Source organism: Malus sylvestris, chromosome 7 (assembly GCF_916048215.2).
Source record: "Malus sylvestris chromosome 7, drMalSylv7.2, whole genome shotgun sequence".
In the NCBI taxonomy this organism is placed as follows: domain Eukaryota; kingdom Viridiplantae; phylum Streptophyta; class Magnoliopsida; order Rosales; family Rosaceae; genus Malus; species Malus sylvestris.
The window spans coordinates 8,695,090-8,716,589 of NC_062266.1; the positions used below are offsets into that span (position 1 = coordinate 8,695,090).

The 21,500-nt window shown below is 35.7% G+C and overlaps 1 protein-coding gene across 1 annotated transcript; it reads right to left on the reverse strand.

The window, feature by feature from the left end:
- Window positions 1-11,294: 11,294 nt before the first annotated feature.
- On the reverse strand, window positions 11,295-18,419 carry LOC126628804 (ribose-phosphate pyrophosphokinase 1-like). Its single transcript, XM_050298639.1, has 9 exons — window positions 18,130-18,419; window positions 17,812-17,991; window positions 16,177-16,425; window positions 15,371-15,514; window positions 14,818-14,985; window positions 13,798-13,867; window positions 12,645-12,726; window positions 11,955-12,114; window positions 11,295-11,630 (listed from the first exon to the last, which is right to left on the reverse strand). The coding sequence occupies exons 1-9, from the start codon at window positions 18,244-18,246 to the stop codon at window positions 11,592-11,594; spliced, it is 1,209 nt and encodes a 402-aa protein (XP_050154596.1). The 5' UTR covers window positions 18,247-18,419; the 3' UTR covers window positions 11,295-11,591.
- Between the last annotated feature and the right edge of the window lie 3,081 nt (window positions 18,420-21,500).

A 21,500-nucleotide genomic window follows, 5' to 3' on the forward strand; every position in this document is an offset into this window, starting at 1 on the left:
TTTTCTGGGTTGCAGCTTGCAGGGGGAAGAAGATGAAGATGGGGGAGAAGGGAGGAGGAGGAGGGTTTGCTTTCCTTTTGTTTTTGTTTTTTTTTTTTTTTAATTTAGAAGATTCAGGTTTGTTTGAAAAAAAAAATTAATTATTTTTTTGCCACATGGCACACATTTGGCACAAATGTGGCATCCACGTCAGCATTTAACGGATCAATGGATGGAAAATCTAACGAATGTATTATTTTGAAATAAAATTGTACGTGAGGTATGAAAGTGAAATGTTTTAAAAATGTAGTATAGGGTTGTATTATACCTCAAACTGAAGGGTTACTATGTAATTTACCCAAATTTTATTTTGGTAATTAAATAGGCAAATGATTTCGGATTGACTTGAATTTTTGTAAGGATGATCTATGAATCGAGACTTACAAAATAGATGATTCAGATTTTTGAAGTTCGATGTGGAAATGGCCCCACATCCAATCACCATTTTTTGAAAAAAGCTAGGAATCCCTTTGCATAAAAGGGTGTGTGTGTATATATATATTAATTCAAATGAAAATTGTTATTAGCATTCCAAAAATCTCATTTGGCACTCCAAATTTTATATAATTTGAAAGAAAAATACACTTGTGAGGAGTCTAAGATAAGATTTTTGAAGTGCTAATAACAATTCTCATTTAAATTATATAATATATTATAACATTATAAACTATTATCGCTGTCATATTAGTTGAGATTTAATCTCAACCATTCAATCAATCCCTTCTCTCTCGACCTCACCTTAATTTTATTTTGTCTGGACTCGAATCAACGACTTTGCCTTTTCTCTTGAATTCGACCGACGCTCTCTTTCAACTCCAAGGGTCTCTCCTCCTCCGTCCACACCACACACCGTACAGTGAAGAGTAACTATCTCTCTCTCTTTCTCCTTCTCAGTCTCTTCATGAAATCGAGGTGGAATTTCATCAAATCTGGCTCTGATACCATTGATAAGATCCAAATCTCTAACCCCTTAATCAACCTGCAAGTGACGCAAAGGATATAGATGGAAAGGGAAGGGAGAGAGAGAGCAGAGCTCTTGAATTGTTTTTATTCATATTTCTTTTTGTGTAAATTCTGATCTACTACAATTCAAGGAGCTTAGCTCTTTTTATAGGCTTTACACCTTTAGTGCCAGCTGGCATTTCTAACAAATTTCCTTAATAACAAGTAAAACCCTTAATTACAGCGAACTTTGACTCTTAATTTGTGATTAAGATAATCGCAATCATCAGTTCATAACAAATTATGTTTTTTGGGTTTGGTTTGCGCTCTACATCACTCTCGTCATTGATTCAAGCTCATCTCACAAATTTTTTTTGGGTTTTCTGGGTTCGATCTTCTAGCTTTTATGGGTTCGATTTTTTGGGTTTTCAAGTTGTGGGAAGCGAGGAAGGAGGAGATGGGAAGGGAAAAGCGGAGTGAAGATAGCAAAAGATCTGTCATTGCCGTTGTTCGGGTCGACCCAGATGGCGAAAGACCCCTAATCACCGACCGAAATGCCAAAAGGGTGTTGGGTTTGCAGGACGGTGGAGATCGGCGACAGCCGTTTCTGGTTTGGTCACTGGAGAAGAGGGGTTCTGCTCAAGTTGGTTCGCGGGACACGGCTTGCAGACGAATGAGACGGGACTAGCAATCCAGTTGTTTTTTAGGGGTTTTGGTAAGACCCTCTAGCGAAGTGCTTAGTCCTGTTTAGTCGAGGCGAGTCTCATTAATGCTTGTCCCGGCGTGTAACTAACATGGGACTAGACTACCACTTAGTCCAGTTCAGTCTAGTGAGTGCTAGCAAGTGCAAACAAACGCACCCCTACTGTCTAAGGTAACCAAAAGCAAACAAGTCAAATCCCACCTACACCCCTCAAATATAAACTCCCTCAATAAAATGAACAATATCATCATGATGATTATTATGAAGATGAGTACGATAATAATCCTAATGGGGATTGTGATATTTAATTAGAAGAAGTAGAGGAAGAAGAAACTATGGAGAGGGCGAAGGTGGGAAGTAAACGAAATAGGGGTTATAGAAGGAAGGGGCCAAGTTCGGTGTGACAAGATGCCACTAAGCTGGAAGTAACGGATGAAAGTGGGAGAGTAGTATGGGTAGCGGAATGCAAGCTTTGCAAAACGTGAGTACCGGCATATTCTGCAAACATGGGATAACGAGAATTATGAACCACTTGAAGAAATGTCCAGGTTCTATTTCTCTACGATGCTCCCCGATTCTAAGCAACCATTGCTGACACAAGAGGAGATGGGGGGTTTCAAATAATGTCTCTCACACTTTCAATAAATAAATAAAAATTGATTTAAAGTGTGTTAGTGGATTATAAAGGCTGAGCTGTCTTTTACAGTGGTTGATCAAGCGAACTTTAGTGATTGAATCCATGACTTGAGTTCAAAGTACGAACTTTCTAATAGGCACAAGGTGATAGCAGTGGTTTTGAACTTGTTTTGTACAGAGAAGGCAAAAATCATGAGTGTGATTAGGAGTGGGCACGGTTCCATTCGGTATGATTTTGGATGAAACCGAAACCGAAAATTTTTGGGGTTTGATTCAGTGAGGTTTAAAGTTTGAACCGAAATGGAACCAAACCATTTAGTTTTAGTTCGGTTTGGTTTCAAACTATTTGGTTTCAATTTCAAACCATTTGCAAGAAAAATGAATAGCTTCATGAATTGCAGCTGCTAGCTACGATTCAAGAATCAAATTAAATTGTACCTACGATTTTAATTAAATTAACAAGCTAATGATTATTTAGGAACAAAAAAAATCACAATATACTGAGATCTCTTCACTTCCTATGTCACCGTTTAGTGTTAAAAAAAATAAAAAAATAAAAAAATAAAAATAAAAACCCTCATCACAACAATAAATAAAGTCAATCGACGAAATGCAAGCTGATTAGAGATCAGAAAAAGAGACTTGTGTTGTGGTCTATTTTATCTGACAATTTTAGGGAGCCCGGCGCTAAGGAGAAGAAGAGAGAGAGATGTGTTTATAGAATTGTAGAGAAATGTGTGTCTGTTATCCCTTCTACATTGCGCCTTTATTTTATAGTAGTAAAGGGAGAGAAGATATTCCTTCATCCCCAAGAAATACAATAGGAAATGATAACTAAAATCAAATCTGATCTAGGATTTACACAATCACACTAAATTATGAATGTTTACAACAACTTGAAGCTTTTTGCATGGATTGTATTCCTTCCAATATAATCATCGTCCATCCGTTTTAGTGAAATTGATGATAAAAACTAATTAGACAAGAAAGTCATGCATAGAGATATTGAACGACAAAGAAGACAATAAATGGCTATTGCATCTCTGCGTTCTCAACTCCCCTTTGAATATCTCAAGGTAAATTGGTCATATTTTTCTTTAATAATTAAGCACATGAACTATGTTTCATGAACAAAGTTGCAAGAGAAATGCTTGAAACAGCAAAGAAAGTAAAAGCAGAATATAATCAATTCCAGAATATAAATGCTTGAACAATATCATCTCATCATCATCGACTGGAGTCGAAGGGGAAGGATTTACACCGCATGTGAATAGGGATGGGCAAAATACTTACAGGTATGGATAATCGCGGTCACCTATTTATTTAAAGTTTACGATTACAGTTATAGGTAACCGTTTAGACAAACGGTTAACCGTTTATCCGTGAAATTTAAATGGACGGTTATAGGTATTACCCATGGTTATAACGGGTATCCATCGGTTATGCGTATTACCCGTAGTTATTACAGATATCATTTACCCATTTTATTTAACATATGTAAAATTAAAAAAATTAATTAATTAAAAACCCTAAATTTGAAAGACTTATTATATTAACACCCCACAAATTGTTGAATAAACTCAACATACTTAATACAATTCACATTTTCTTTTTTACTTAAAAAATTATCTTAATACACCCCACATACTATAATACCCCCATACCCCACATTCTAAATATACATCTTATATTTTGTACATACACTCCACATATCTCAAATCTTATAACACTCATTTTTAATTGAATCTAACCATTTGAACGTTTAGTTTGCCGAAATATTTTAAATCATCTGAACGTTTAGTTTGCCGAATGATTTCAAAATGATGATTTGAAATCATCTTAATATAGTTTGAAATCATCTTATTAACTTGTGCTAATTCGAAAAACACAAGTGATCCTTATTCAACTTCTAAATCCAATGTTGGACCTATTATATGGCCTGGAGATTCTGCCTCAGTTCCTAAGGGATGGAAGATCCCGACATACGGCAAAAGATTGAGAGTAGGAGTTCTTGTGGAGAATGACTATCCTCAATTGTAAAAGTAGTATATGACTCTAGCACTAATACAATTCATGTTACTGGGTACACAAGATTAATATGAACCCTAAAACATGAATATGAATATAGAAGTTTAAATAACACAACAAATGCAAGATTAAATAATTATCAATGTCATCGAAATCACTAAAACAATGAAAAATATGAAGTCTTACCTCATGTGAAGCTTCCGAAACATCGATTTCGTGTTCCATTCGTCAAAAACAATTTTTCTCAATCAACATGTTTGTAGTTTCATTGGTTAGGGTTTTGTTCAACAATGGAGGATGGGAGGGTTTTGATAGTTGATAAGATAAATAATAAGTTAAAAGTGATTTGGGGTGTATTTATAATTTTTTTTTTTTTAAAACCTAATAAGGTCAAAATTGTCATTGCATAGTGGGGTAAATAACTCATTTAATATTAAATTTTAATGTGGGGTGCATTCAACATTTTGTGGGGTATTAATATAAAATGTCAATTTGAAATTAGTTTGATGGCTATCTTCAGGATGACACAGATTCGAACATAGGTGCAAATGATCATCGTACCAAAAAATTACCAGGTGATAACATTACGTGATGTTGGACCAAAAAATTACTTGTTAGAAAAAAAAAAATGTTATCCTAATTTCTATGGTCGAAGATAACGCATTCTCCAATGAAGTATTTTCTATGTTGCTGAAAGAACACCAAAATAAGATGTGTTTTTAATGAACAACTAATTAATGAGACAGGAAATTTTACACCGTCCCTAAATCTTCATTTTACAACAACCTTCAGAAATCCCAGCACTGTCCAGATTACTTTATTTTTGTTTTTTACTTTGGAGTTAGTGGTAATACTAATTCAATTTATGCATATGGGTGTGTGAAAAATCATGGAAACACCTTTTGTTTATGCATATTGATGAATGGTGATACTAACTCAATTGATTTGGTACTCCGCTTTTGTTTGGGTGTAGCAGAAAAATATCGTTCATAAACTATTATTTCAAGTATTGGAATTGTATGAGGACTTAAATGATTAAAATAGGAAAATGCATGCTAAAATGTACCCATAATGGTGTTTAATTGTCAGAAAACGAAAATTATGACAAATTTTTCTTTTGTAATTTTCAAGTTGTTAAAAAAAACATGTAGACGGGTGGGTAAAAAAAGGATAAATGGGTTCAAAAACGGGTAAACGATTATGGTTAAATAGGTAAACGATTATGGGTATGGTTAAATGGGTACATGGTTATGGGTATGAGTATAACCGTTTATGTAATTACCCAACCGGTAAATGGTTATGCGGGTATGAATATAAGCGGTTATGAGTAAATAACAGCGGTTACCCGCCTGCTATAACCGTTGCCCATCCCTACGTGTGAATAATGTTGACTGGAGTTGAAAGGGAAAGTCTCCACTCGAGTTGAGACCGAGAATCGGATAGAGAATAATTGAAGAGATTCTAGCCATGTTACGATGTTGTTGAGTCCATACTAAATGTATGGATTCAACTAAATAACCAAATTAGAACCCAACACCTAACATGGCTATTAAAATTAAATATTATTTTAATTTCGTGTGGTTCAGTTTCGATTCAGTTCACCAAATGGTCAGAACCAAAGTCGAACTATTTTTTCCTCCTACAGTTCGGTTTCAAACCGAAAACGTTTCAAAACCGAAAAAATGGAACCATTTTGTGTGGTTTGTTTGATCCGTGTTTTGGTTTTGGTTTTCGGTTATAAGTGCCTACCCCTAAGTGTGATTGGTGGATTGATGGTGAGTATAACTAGTAATACTTGGACCTCGATCCAAAATATCAATTACATGGTTGTCACCGGCCATTTTTTGGACAAAGATCGGAAATTGCATAAGAATATCCTAAAATTTGTCCAAAATACGTCTCACAAGGGTGATGGCATTGGGTGGTGGCATTGGTGTTTGAATGAATGGGACATAGACAAGGTATTTGGCATTATCATTGACAATGCTAGTACAAATGACAACTTCATTGCATACATGACGAGAAGGCTAAAGTCAAATGGGACTCTTTTACTTGATGAGGCTCACTTGCACACGATATTTGCTTGTCACATTATCATTTGATAATCAAGGATCGAATGATGAATCTTTGTCACGAGATTGAGGGGATAAGATGTCAAGTTCATTGATCATCACTACAAGGTTGGATGCTTTTAGGGAGTGTTGCATCTTGATGAAACTTGATAATTAATATGTCACATATCCTTTTTGTGTCAAGTTGATTGATCATCCCCACAAGGTAGGATGATTTTAGGGAGTACGTCTCGACAAGACTTGATAAAATGTCACATATCCCTTTTGGGGTTGCCAAAAGGTGGAATGACACCTTTAAAATGCTTAATAGTTCTTTCAAATTTAAGGAAGTGTTTTCTAGGATGACCTATGAATGTGACAGTTTTACTTTGAAGAGGAGGTATGTAGAGAGGTTAATGAGCTGACAACCAAGACCAAGCGGGTGGGTCCTTCAAGGGTGGATGATTGGGAAAATGCGGTGAGTTTTGCTCACTTTCTAAAAGAGTTTTATGATGCCATCATGACTCTTAGTGGAACCCCAACTCCAATGGCAAATTTAGTACTCGGCGCGTTGATTCCATTGCAAATCGAGACAGTGACGGATCCAGAATTTTAAGATTGAGTTATCCTAATATAAAAGGTCCAAAAATAATATTACAAGTTACAAATTCTAAACTGGAAGAGTGTTTTCTAGCAAGGTCATTAAAAAAATCCTTTCCCTCAATTTATGAGTCAAGTAATATCTTTTTTTATACCCATTCCCTAAAAAACTCTGTATTGTTTCATTGAAAATTAGTATGACAAAGCAAGAATGACAACGTTCAAGGGAATAGAGAGGGTTATTTATGTGTCCTTCTTCCTCACGAAGAGTCTGTTGCAAGCCTGTAACTCATTCACCCTCCTTGAATGAAATTTCTTAGGCTATAAGTTTATAACTATGTGGCATTTAACAATACAAATAAAACTGTTTAGACTGTAAAACATATAGCCCTAGAAATAGAATGGTCCTCCCTACATAAACATTTAGAGGGTCCTCGAAGGATCGTCATAGGCTCTCTATTTTCCAGACCTCGGGTTGTCCCAGGACCACCCCAGTCCTTCTTTGAATCCGCCCATATGTGGAGATAGATTAGAACATTTCTTCATTCCTCTAATAAAACTTTGCAAAATGTGGCTACTTCCATTAAACTTAAATTTGATAAGTATTTGGGTGATATTGACAAGGTTAACCCTATACTATTTTATAGTCTAAACACTCTACCCGAGGTACAAATTTAAAATGTTGAAGGCAAACCTAGAAGAACTTGCCTATTCATAGAATAAAATAGTTGAAGTGAAGTAAACATTAAAAAGAATTTGACTGATTTGTATACGGCGTATAAAGAGAGAGAGGGCTCTAGTACCAATGTGGAGTAAAGATCAAATGTGGTAGTAGATGATGTTTCAAAGGTGAGTAAGGTTGATGTTGGATGCAAATGAAAATCCAACAAAGGAGGGCGATGGCTCAACAAAGTGAAATAGCAAATGAAGTGGATACTTACTTTAACGATTCATATCACAACCGAACATATGAGAGTTTCAATCCTTTGGATTGGTGGAAAGGAATAGGTTGTACCTATTCAACTCTTAAAAAGGTTGCTAAAGATTTATTTGCTTTTCCTAGTAGCACAATTGCTAGTGATAATGCCCTTAGTCTTGGTGGGAGGGTTGTCAAACCTTTTAGAGCTTCCTTAACACTTGCAATGATTGAGGCTTTTGTGTGTACTAATGATTGGTTTAGCGGGAATGAATTTTATTCCTATAATTGATGACCTCATATTCTACAGGGAACTTAAAGACTTGAAAAAGAGTAAGGGAAGTACTAAATTTGATAATTTTTATTTTCTTAGTATTCATGTCACGTCCCGGACCAAGAGTTGGTGGAAAAAATAACCATTTTCTTGGTGTGCGAATAAAAATTAAAAACATAAAAAGGTAAATTCCTCTTATAAAAATAAATCATTATTATCTACCAGGCTAAAATCTCCACAATTAAACCTATATAAATTCATCAAATCATATTCATCGACGTACATTTCTTTTTCTTCATATCGATATGATTAAATGTGATTGAACTCAAACCCACTATTTTGTTTATGTTCCTATCTCTCCCAAACGAAACGATATATTCCAGCTAGCAGTAAACTCTAGAAAATTCTCCAGTCACCAATCACCATTTGCATTGTCAATTCTCAAATATGCAATATTTACTTTGTATCAAACAACCATTAAAATCTTTATCCCACAAGTCTATTACAATACTATTGTCAGCTAACATCTTCAAAATATTATGTCGTCAATAACAATTATTTAGATCTCATCTCAAATATCTTGAAGGGGGTTCAACTTAAATTTAATACTTTTCCATGTATTTTTATCAATTCGTACCTGCATTGCATTTATCTCCGAATCCAAAATAATTAAGTCATCTTTGAAGAAGTCACCACTAAATAAAAAACTGAGAAACTAAAACTTTACATCAATCAATCACTTTATGACGTCAATCTGAAACTAATTTTATAATTCCACTAAACAACTAATATTCCAATTTACCACTATTCTAATCCTCTACTAACCAACAACGTCAACTGCATATTAATTAATCAAGGATTTAAATCTCTTGGAATCCCAATTGAATACACACTCCTTAGTTTAATTTTTTTTTTTTTATTCATGCGGTTCAAGATTATCAGCCACGCAAAGCCAACTCTGAGAGGTGCCACCATACAGGATCCCCGATTCGAAATGTACCTTTAATTTTCTTTACATGTACACATATACATGTGTACATATATTAGAATGTGCAAGATAATACTAAAGTTCTTTACCAGTGCGATTGGTGCAGGTTTTCTGCCTTTTCGTGCATGAGCTACATTCAGCTCGTTATGGTTTTGCTTTGTTATTTTTAAGTTTTGTAAGTTTATAAACTTATTAAACCGACAAATATACATAAAAACATGCAACCCGTTTCGAACTCACGATCTTTTGAAGGTAGGAAACACTCATTTTCTATATATAAAGCCAACACAAAAGGTGAATAGTGATTTTGGTGTCACCAAGATTCAACAAAAATATTTGGTCAAAAATGCTCCCAAGTCAAAAAACTTCAAAGGCATCCTAAAATAATGCATCAAATAAGGCAGGGGCATTTTCATCATTTTAATAGTGTTTTTTTAATACTTAATTTTTTGGTACAATAATTTTTTTAATTAGTACCTTACAATAGGCTAGCAATAATGTGATTCAATTTCTCTATTTTTAAACACGTTCAAAACATCTTAAGAGTTGTGTAATGTAGGTTATAAAAAAAATATTTAGTACACAGATAATAATGTGATTAAATAAGTTGTCAAGTGATTGTTTTTTTTTTAACAAACGATATTATCTATACTAAGGGGAATGAGGTGAGCTTAACCTCACAATGGGCTATCAATAATGTGATTCAATCAGTTGTTTATTAAATATTATTTTCTCTATTTTTAAATATGTTCAATATATCTTAGGAGGCGTATAATACCGATTATAAAAAAAAAGTCTTTAACACGTGGATAATAATGTGATTAAATTAATTGTCAAATGATTGCTTTTTTATTAAACAAACGATATTATCTATACTAAGGGGAGGTGGTAGACTTAGCCTCACAATGGGCTAGTAATAATGTGATTCAATCAATTGTTTATTAAATATTATTGGCTCTATTCTTAAGGTAAATTCTATAGAGACTGATTTTATTATGTGAATTCAGCTGCTTTAATTGGTTTATGTGGGGTTTCCTCTAGCATGATCTAAAAATTATTCATGTACTTCAAATATTTGACTTTCCTTTTGTCAATTTGCTCATATAAATACATTTAAAATGTGTAAGTCATGCGTAGCACGCCGTGATTCAAAAAATGTCTTATGCACACACATAAGCGCGTGCATGAAGGATAGTTTTCACTAAAACAAACTTAATTTTTGTTTGCCAACCTATAATAACAAAATTAAAAAATAATAAATAACAAAAAATACATCATTAAAAAATAAAGGGTTTCCATTTAAGTTTTGCACGGAAACAAAATTAAAAAATAATAAATAATAAAGAGAATATAGCATTAAAAAAATAAAGGGCTTCCGTTTAAGTTTTGCATAGGGCCCCTGTGCTTAGGGCTAGCCCTGCAGCCATGTTAGTACAAAAGTGAAATTCATTATTGACATGTCATCACTTAACGGTTAACTTAACATATTTTTTAATGAATGTATGAAATGAATGAAAAAGTAAGTAAATGTATGAGATTGATGTTTTAAAAAAAATGCATATGGTCCAATCCTAGGGAATAGAATGTTGGATTTTCACTCATGTGTCTCGAGTTCGAAACTCCCCCCTCTTCTAAGTATTGTAATAGTTTAGAAACCTTCCCCTCCCTTAATAATAATTTCAATTGATCCCAAACTTGAGGAATTAAAATTTAATTTATCCCTTTCAAGAAACATGTCATCGTGAATTTCTCTTGACAATTTGCATCTTTGTAACCAAACACCCAAGTCTCTTTTTAAACATGTAACCAAATCCCTTTTAAGTCTGCGAAGCTTTCATGCCATGACTACCATGGCTACCATGGCGGCTTCTCCACCCATCATCCCTCCAACTTCTCCCCTTCGTCTAACCATTCTCATCCCAAGTTCCTCTTCCAACCGTCGATTTCACTGTCGCATGAGACTGATGGCGATGAAAACTGCAGTTATGTGTTGTTTCTGTTGTTGATGTGAATAACACCGACATATACGGCGGGGTCGCCAGAGAGGTTACAAATTGAGGTTTCTGGGTTTCTCAATGGTGAATCTGGGGTGCTTATTAACACGAGGGAAGATCGAATACAGAAACTCGAGTATATTATATGTAAGGTAAGCGGAATATGACTGATTACCCAACAAAATGGCATCTTACAGGGTCAAACAGTGATATCATACAACAACAACAACAACAACAATGCTGATTATCTATCACAAAACCATCAACCTTCGGTCGTATAAAGTTCCGAAACAACAATCTCTGAAGCAGGCGTCTCTCTCTAGAAAACCTTTATTTTTCTATTGACAATCCTGTTTCCGACGAGGTGGCTAGCTATACGACAGTAACAGAAGCTGGGAGGGCACACCGCCATGAATTCGATCAATCAATGCCCAAGGTGGAATAGGGTTCATAGCCACCCTGAGAAAAATTCAAAACGATAACTCTCAGTGATCCAGCACTGCTTTCCCCACTTAAATGGTAAAAACTATGTAAACATTTGATTAATAAAAGACCTAAAGGGAAGTATAGAGCTAGAAACAAATGGTTTAAAACATGAAGCAGAGACGCTTGACATTTTTCGCCTTTGCCCACTAATTCCATTAAGGTTTTCTATAAAGGCTAATCGCCATATACATATGAACAAACAAATCAATTGGGTTTGTTTATGTGACAGGGGAGGGAGAATGAACTAATTTCTTTCATATTCGTATTAACCAAATTTTATTGGTATATGCTACTCACAGAGCAGTCATCATGAACACGCCATATGGTCTCGCCCAGAAGATTCGCTACTGACAAGACGGTTAGCTGGGGAAAATAATTCTGCTCCGACACTGGAATGGTGTTTGTTATGATCACCTCTTGAAACAAACCGCTCGACAGCCTCTCTATAGCAGGAGGGCTGAAAAAAAGACAACAGATAAAAGTAAATACTCTAGCATGCTACTGTATACAGTGACTAATGGCTCGTAGAAATAACAATAGTCACCATGCAGGGGAGTATGAACAAAAAAAAAAGGGGCCCTAAAACTCATTCCTTCAAAAGTCAATCAACTAGAAGTGACATTGTGGATATTCTATTTGATACTTTCACCTAATCACAATGCATGTTTGGACAGATGTACATGGCCGAGTGCATTAAACTCCCACTAACGTGTGTTCTGAGGATTGCAAGATAAACACTCACACCACCTATGTTTCCACAGAGGGTTTTCCTGAGATCACCGGGTTGCCTAGGGCAAGCCATGCCTTTTATGCTAAAGACACACTCTGTCCAAGTCAAGCCAATATGTACCGAATACGATTATAAAAGAAAAATGGTAGTTGGTTCCCGTGGATATTATTAAGATCATAGCCTTTGCTTCAAAACGCTCTCCGTATGTCATATTGTAAGAGTGAAAGCGGAGATTCATGCACAGAAATTCCACATACCTAAAAACCGCATGCGTACAACATGCATAGACTTCCCTGGCACCCTCTTGGTGTAGTAAAGCAGCACCTTTTGTAATGGTCCCTACAACCCAACAGCAAAACAATGATACTTTTTTTTTAAAAGAGCAACAACCAAGGATATAACTGCAAAGACTAGTTGATAACAGAGGGAACTATTATGATAACACCAATCAATTCAAAACCAGGACACTGAGTCAATACTGTTTGTGGAATTTGTAGCTAAGATGGTTAAAATTTAAAGGGACAAGTTGTGTTAACAAACTTTTGGTTTCGTGAAACAAGACTTTTGTATAACCGAGAAGGATTTTTGTGTATTTATTTATGCACAACCAAGAGCTCCTGCACTAATGACTTTAAAAGTACAAAATTGTAAATCGATAACTGGATTTGGAACAGTGCTAAGAACCAACTATCCCATGCTGACTGCAGGCGCATTTCATACTAGTCTCAGCATGTGGCCCACTCAAGCGTGAAATGAACATAGAGTCAAAATTGAGGGGCCGCTACAGGGATAACTTCCCTTGGCATCTTTCTAAGATTTGATGATTTCCAGACTGTCAGATATCCCGTGTATAGGCTTATGCACGAACTTTCAAGTTAAACCCACATAAAAGACTATCAAACAAGGAATAACCCACTTATCCAAACCTACAAGACGCAATTAAAATGCTGTGCACATAAATTCTCTGTCAAAATGGAAAATTGTTTCAATCATGATCTACAGTTAGATGTCCTTAAAAGTTATACTTATGAAGATGAAATCTAAACTAGTACAATGCATTACTTCCTAGGGTTAAAAGATAGGCGTTACGATCCACAGAAAAAAACTATTATTATAATTTCTATTGGTTGAAATATACTTTTTTCTTTTTATAAGAGAGATATATAGTTCTTTTCAGCCCCTGTTACCCCCTATTTCTAATTTAACTTTGCTAATGATGATTTCTATTTTCCATAACGTTTGCATCATACGCAAGATCCTCTTTTGTTGATTATGATTTCTCCAGAGAATAGCTTTACCATCACGAGCTAGGCTCGTCATCCTTATCTTAATGTTCTATATTATGTAATATCATTCTTGGTACTCCTTGTGATCGATTTTGTAAACAGATTAGAGCATGTACAAACTAACCAGCTGTGTCAATCATGTCATCCACCATAACTGCTACTTTTCCCTTGACATCACCTATCAAATTCATCACCTGTAAAAGAGATGCACAAATGAGTTGCAAGATATGTTTCCAGTGGCAACCCAAAAAATAAAACTTATGCATATGTGAATGACTGTCCTTTTCTTGTGACATAGATTAAAGTGAGAGAAGAGAAACAGAAGAAGAAAAGAAAGAAAGGTTTGTCAGAACAGTGGCACATTCAACAATAATTTTCAGTGTGTAAGCACAAGGGGTGAGAAAAGTGGTAATAGCTCAGGTGAATGGAGTTTAATGTCCTGGTAAAGAATAAAGATGACAGAAATGCAATCAAGTCATCATATTCTCAAAGTAAAGTAGCAACACTGGCGCTATGTCAGGATTCAGAGCTAAACAGCAGTTAGAACAACAATAAGATATCTGAAGTTATGTCAAAGAATAACATCCCAGATAAAATAGGCTGACACTACAAATGATGTCAAAGAATGGAGGGGTAGTTTTTAAATGATTTCAAAAATTATGTGTTGTACCATTGATTCGGACTTCCTAGATTATGTGTTGTAATTTGCAGGAGGTGGAGGTTGTGCATTAACGGATGTTTTAAGTAACTTAATTTAGAGTTACGTAACAGCTTTTTCAGATTGTTTTTGAAAATGTAACATCCTGAAATTAACTTGGTTCATCAGAGTCTGAACCGGTTAATGTGATTGTGAAAACATTCAGGTTTCACAACAATTTACCTTTCCAACAATTTCATGTGTTACTTCAAATATAATGAAGGGAACTTTAACGAAAAGCTCCTGGTACTGTTCACCTTAACAAAAAACCATATTTTTACACTAAAAAGTCAATCATGGTACTATTCACTTTACCCTTTATTTTGTTCTTATCGTTAAAACTCAAAGTTTTCAAACCCTTTTCATTAGTTTTCCTTGTAATGAAAGAACAAGACAAACATAGGAGGTAAATCGGATAGTTGTCAATCCCATCTGAATAGATTGTACCTCTGCCACATTGTGCCCGTGACGTCTTTTATCAACAATGGCTAAAGGAGCATCAGATAATTTTTTCGCGAAAGCACGAGCTCTAGCAACACCCCCAACATCGGGTGAGACCACTACCAAATCATCAGAGTATATAGTCTTGCTGGCGAGATAATCAAGTATCACAGGCTGTTAGGACATAAAAATAAGGTCATAAAGAAGGTGAACCACATAGGAGATGTCCAACAATTCGAATGATCAACAGTATTTAGAATCATATGCCTCTCAGGAGTCGAGGGAAGAACCTAGGACAGCTCGTAAATAAGCATATATACTTTAAACAGCTTAAATCAAGCATAATGAATTTTATCAAAACCATTGTAGAATTGTTTCCTTAAAAGATCTCCAGATACAAATATATTCAAGGGAATACCTCTTTCAGCCAATTTAACAAATATTATGTCACTTCAACTTGATTTTAATTCAGGTGGTCAAGTAACATTCTTGTAAGAGTCCAACACCCCTTAGTCCGTGAATTATGAGACAAAAGAGAGCATAGTATTACAGGTATTACCTGACCATATACATGATCCACAGGAATATCAAAATATCCCATAGACTGCCCAGAATGAAGATCACATGCAAGAACACGATTTGCACCTGCTTCTGTAATCAAATTTGCAACAAGTTTGGCTGCAATAGATTCACGCCCTTGAGTCTGGAACAAAAACAATTTAAGATAATAATTAAAACAAAATTGAACTTAAAATTGGTTTGCATATCAATTTCAACTTAAATTATGGCATTGTGGAATTTACTACATAATGCATTTGCATATATGTTATCAACTCAGTATTCTAAACTTCTGCTTATTCATAATTCTATAGTGTAGCTCAACCTATCTGCAGAAATAATTCAAGCAAAAATGATATTTGAATCCAATTTGAATGTTAATGACCTGAACTTTCTTAAGGAACCTTAAATTCCAAGTTAACGAATCTAACTTACGAATCTAACTTGCATATTCATGAGAAAATCGGTTCCGGTGATTTGGACATGTGCAAAGAAGGTCTACTGACGCTCCGGTTCGAAGATGTCACTACTGGACAGAGGTTCAGGGCTGAAGGGGTAGAGGAAGACCTAGGAAAACTTTGGAAGAGACTCTAAGAAAAGACTTAGAGTACTTGGATCTAACGGAGGACATGACACAAAACCGAGCGCAATGGCGTTCTAGGATTCATATAGCCGACCCCACTTAGTGGGAAAAGGCTTTGTTGTTGTTGTTGTTGTTGTTGACAATAGGAATAAGCTATATTTTGATGCTGAAAGTACAAATTTACCAAAGACGAAAAGCTGTCCTTGCTGATAATACGAAGTTACCTTTCTATCAGCCCTGGCATAGCCAAAATATGGAATCACAGCAGTGATATTCTTGGCTGAAGCCCTCCGACAAGCATCAATCATGACAAGAAGCTCCATAAGATTTTCATTTGCAGGAGGACATGTGGGTTGCACAAGATATACATCACACCCCCTTACACTCTCTTGCAACTGAACATATATCTCTCCATCAGCAAAGCGTTTGATCTTAATCCTTCCAAGTTCCAGGCCCATGCAGCAAGCAATTTCCTATCAAATAAAAAAAAAATTGGTCAGACCATAGTGCTAAATGGTTAATAAGTTTACAATACATTATGGCTACGTTTGCTTTGGGGAATATTTTTCCAAGCAGAATTTTTCTTAATTAGAAAAACTTTCTGATGTTTGTTTGAATGGTCAACTTCCTGGGACATATGAGCATTTTTTCAGCTTGTGTGTCAGGAAATGTTTTCTTAAGAGACAAGGAAAGAAAAAAACAATTTCCCTTCCTTGCATTAAGTTAAATGGCATAATCAAGAAAACATTCTCTCGAGAGATTGTTTTTCTAAAATCTACCAACAGTATATTTCCCAGAGAATTTTTGTGATTGAAGATTTTTTTTCTTCAAATTTATATTTCCTAGACAAGGATGCATTTTCCAAACATATGAACGCCACAAGATGGGTAATGCAAATGACTATCACCATGAGCTATAGAAACAGAGGAAACTCAAATCATTACTTAAACGAGGAAGAATGGTGTATTTTGAAATATATTGGAAGTTGATGGTACTATGCATTCCTGTAACGAAAAAAAAATCCATAACCTACAGCATTTGTACGTACAAATCTTGACACGCTAACTAATAAACACTAGCTTGCTTTCATTAATTTAGATTATTTTCATGAACCTAGATTGTTTTCATGAAACCTTCTTCCCACTAGCTTTGTCATTATAACTATCAACCATAACGCACTGACAACTAAACATATAAAGCAGAAAACTACACCAACACAATAACCTCCTTGCAACAGTTTCCTTGTATACTTTCAGGAAAAACCAAATAAAGTCAACTAGTAGTACATAGAAATCTGACAGTTTTCCTGCACTTTTTTTTTATTGCAATCCTTTGCAAAATCACCATTTTCTTTTTCTTTTTTCAAGGGATGAATCCTATGCATAGTTTCCTTGGGTTTTTTTATCCTCATATTTTCACAAGTAAATCTGACAGTTTCCAACTGTAAATTATCAATGAAACACAACAAACGTGAAAAATGAAAAAGAAGAAGTGAACCCTGATTCACAACTCTTCTACCCAGTCCTTCCTGCACTACAGCAGAACCATAACGTTCAAAACTCAAAGAATCGCACGCGATACTTTTGGTATCTACTTTCCCCTATCTTATCCTGAGCAGGTGTCCCTCAAGCTGTTTCTAGTAACTCGTCCCATAAATATTAACATTCTCATTTCCGCTACATATAAAAATCAAACAATTGCACACGAAACTTTTCGTATCTAAGCATCTACATCAGATCAATCCATAAAACACTAAATGAATTGTTAAAACTCAATAAGTCGACCTTGAATAATAAAATTACCATTCAATAAAACAAACATAGACAAAATTAAATGTTAAAATTTGTATAAAGCTAAACCTGAGACAGCGCAGGGTTCGCAGTGCCGGAAAAGATCCTGAGCCTGGTATCAGTCTTGCTAATTTCATTCACCAAATGTGTTTTCGTGTCCGAAAAAGTCGGCACCAAATCTTCACTCCTGAGGAGTGGTACGCACGGCTTTCCATTTGCATACTTGAGAGGCTCTCCCACACCACACCTCTGCAATACATCATTCAGAACCAACAAATTTCAAATCATATTATCAAAATATCGCTCGAATTGAAACCAATTAGAGATAATATTCAAGAATTAAAGCATTTCTTGAACCAAGAAAACGAAAAGGTTGCGGCGGCTTACCACGGAATTCAGGATGGGGATTTGAGAGCGAGAGTAGTTGGGGAGGTAAGTGCGATGGCGTAGAGAGTCGCGAGAAGCGAGAGAGGACCGGGACGCTGTGTGGAGCAGCGACGCCATTTCTTGGAGTTGGAGTTAGCAATCAGTGAGAGAGAGAGAGAGAGAGGTTAGGGTTAGGGTTTTAGAGAGTTGGTCGCCATGGGAAAGAGCGGGGGTAGCGTGGGAGGTTTGTTGGTTGTTTCGCTGTTGGTAGCGGGATGGGGTTCCGGGGAATGTAAGGGAGAAACACTATTAGTTAATTTAGTTGGCGATTGTATACTTCCCACACATATTTTTAATTTTTAACCAAATAATTTTAAAAAAAGTTAAAAAACAAAAACTAATAAAAAAAATATGTAAATAGCACATCCCTAAAACTTTTTGCGAAATTTCAGTCAGACCCCAACAAAATAATAAATAAAAGAGTAAAAAACTGTTTACTACCCTCATGTTTCGTGATTTTCAACATTTAGTACATCAAGTTTTTTTCGTCTCAGATTCATACTTAAAGTGTAAATTTTGGGACAGTCTCATATATCCGTTAGTCAAACTGTTAAGTTTTCCGTTAACTGTGACGTGGCGCACTGACTGGGCGCCACATGTCATCCACGCTTTTTTTTTTTCTTTTTTTTCTTTTCTTCTTCCTTCTTCTTCTTCCTTCTTCTTCTTCTTCTTCTTCCTCCTACTGCAACTTTTTTTTTTTTTCTTTCTCCTTCTCCTTCTTCCTTCCTTCCTCATTCCTTCCCTTTCTTCCCCTTCTTCCTTCTTCTTCCTTCTCATTCTCCTTCTTCTTCCTCCGAATTTGGGGAAGCTTTTTTTTTTTTTTTTCTTCTTCTTCTTCTTTTTTTCTTCTTCTTCTTCTTCCTTCTTTTTCCTCCTTCTTCCTCTTCTTCTTCTTCTTCCTTCTTCTTCTTCTTCTTCTTCCTCCTCCGAATCTACCCAGATTCAGTTTTTTCTTTTTTTTTTCTTCTTTCTTCTTCTTCTTCTTCCTTCTGCTTCTTCTTCTTCTTCTTCTTCTTCTTCTTCTTCTTCTTCTTCTTCTTCTTCTTCTTCTTCTTCTTCTTCTTCTTCTTCTTCTTCCTCCAAATCTGCCCAGATTCAGTTTTTTTTTTCTTCCTCCTTCTTCTCCTTCTTCCTTCCCCTTCTTCGTTCTTCTTCTTCTTCCTCCGAATCTAGGGGAAGATGAAAGTTTTTTTTTTCTTTTTTCTTTTTTTTTTGAGGAAGAAGAAGAAGAAGGAAGGAGGAGAAAGAAGGGGAAGGAAGAAGGAGAAGAAGGAGGAAGAAAAAAAAAAGTTGTAGTCGGAGGAAGAAGAAGAAGAAGAAGGAAGAAGGAGGAAAAAAAAGAAAGAAAGGAAAAAAAAAAAAACAAACTTCCCCAGATTTCGGAGGAAGAGAAGGAAGAAGAAGGAAGAAGGGGAGGGAAGAAGGAGGAAGAAGAAGAAAGAAAGAAAAAAAAAAACAAACAAACAAACTTCCCCAGATTTCGGAGGAAGAAGGAAGAAGAAGGAGAAGGAAGAAGAAGGACAAGGAAGAAGGGGAAGGAAGAAGGAGGAAGGAAGAAGGAGAAGGAGGAAGAAAAAAAAAGTTGCGGCCTGAGGAAGAAGAAGAAGAAGAAGGAAAAAGAAAAAAAAAACGTGGATGACACGTGGCGCCCAGTCAGTGCGCCACATCACAGTTAACGGGAGACTTAACAGTTTGACTAACGGATGTATGAGACTGTCCCAAAATTTACACTTTAGGTATGAATCTGAGACGAAAAAAACTTGATATACTAAATGTTGAAAACCACAAAACATGAGGGTAGTAAACAGTCTTTTATCCTAAATAAAAACTTGAGAAAACTTTTCTTAAATGATTAATTTGGCCTTAGTTGCATAATCCCTTTTATTAGAGTGAGGGTGGGTTTATTACACCTTTTCAACAGAGACTGGGCTTAACTAGGATTATAATCCTACATTTAGTTGTTCTTGGACAAGAATAAATGGGATTCGCCTTGACTAATAGTCCCTTTGCACTTCGTTCAACCTTGTTATTTAGTCCCAAGCTTTCGCTTGGTATTAACCAGGACTAAAAAGAAATGAGCCGACATCCAATCTAAGCCTTCGCTTGCTAAACCCTGACATCCAGTCCCTAGGCTCTGCCTTCTTCTTCTCCGGCACCGTCGTTGTGGCCAAGTCGTCGAGGGTGCTTGCTTTTCTGTGGCTCAAGCTTGGGGGACAATTGCAGCTCACAGCGGAAGGTTGGGGAGATGAAGATTTGTTTAATATTATGCAATAAGATTATTTGACGATGAAGGTTGGCGACAAGGTTGGGGAAATCTGTTCAATTTTATGCGAAAAGCAAATCGATGCCACTTCCTTTATAATGTTGTGAGATCCCAAGAATTTATTATCTAATAAGAGAAATATTTGGAAAAATATGTTTAGATTATTTATGAATAGATTGTGGCTCCCATTACGAGTTCGTAGCATTTTTTGGATTATTTTATGGAGATCGGATGAATTTTTAAGTTAATTTTCATGTGGACCAATGAATGAGAGCCATGTGGCAGCCAAGGTGTGGCTGACTTGCCACGTACAGCTGCTAGAGTGACCAGCAGGCAGGAGTGCTGATGGTTGTGTCAACTTTCTAAGGCAACCATTAGTAGTGCTTACTAAGCACTCTTTCAAGCTGGAAGTGTAGAATTTTTAGATGGCAAAAGAAATATATGGATGAGGATGGTTGAGGTGTTGCGAGCAAGGTTCTTTAAGTGCTTATTCAGCACACTAGGAAGCTGCTGCCTTCTCCTAGTATAAATAGGGAGCTGCATGCACCTGTACCGGCATTTGATTCTTTTTTAGAACTTAGTATCTTAAGAAACAAAGAAAGGGATAGAGAAAGGCATGCAGAGAGAAAGAAGGTAGGGATGAGAAAGGAATAAGCAGTTTATCGAAAAGGAGATGGGGTTTGAATCATGAATCAAACATGATTACATATGTGGTTCATTTGTAGCTTGCAAAGCTCTGAACTGAAGGCGAAAAATCAAAATGAAATTCTCACAAGGTGTGACATTGGTATATGGAGCTAACCTACATTATTGCTAGCCTTGGAATTCAGGTAGGGGAAATAATTAAGGCAGACCTTTACAGAAATTGATTTTATTAAATTTTGTGTAGTGTTATAATATTCTTGATCTTTTTGGTTGATTAATGATTGGATATTAATTGACTAATTGTTTCAATTAAGTGTTTACTTGTTATTGGTTATGGAATTATTGGTAGAATGCTATTCGTTGAGAATATATTGTGATATATATGAAAGATGAAATGACATTATTTGTGCATCACTCATGTTGT

Bases quoted from the DNA above. Each gene is read 5' to 3' on its own strand.
- LOC126628804 (XM_050298639.1), bottom strand. From the start codon at position 18,246: ATGGCGTCGCTGCTCCACACAGCGTCCCGGTCCTCTCTCGCTTCTCGC. The intron at 16,426-17,811 runs GTTTAGCTTTAT...TTTATTTGATAG, and splicing joins CGAACCCTGCGCTGTCTCAG to GAAATTGCTTGCTGCATGGG. The intron at 15,515-16,176 runs GTAACTTCGTAT...TTTTTGTTCCAG, and splicing joins ATGCCAGGGCTGATAGAAAG to ACTCAAGGGCGTGAATCTAT.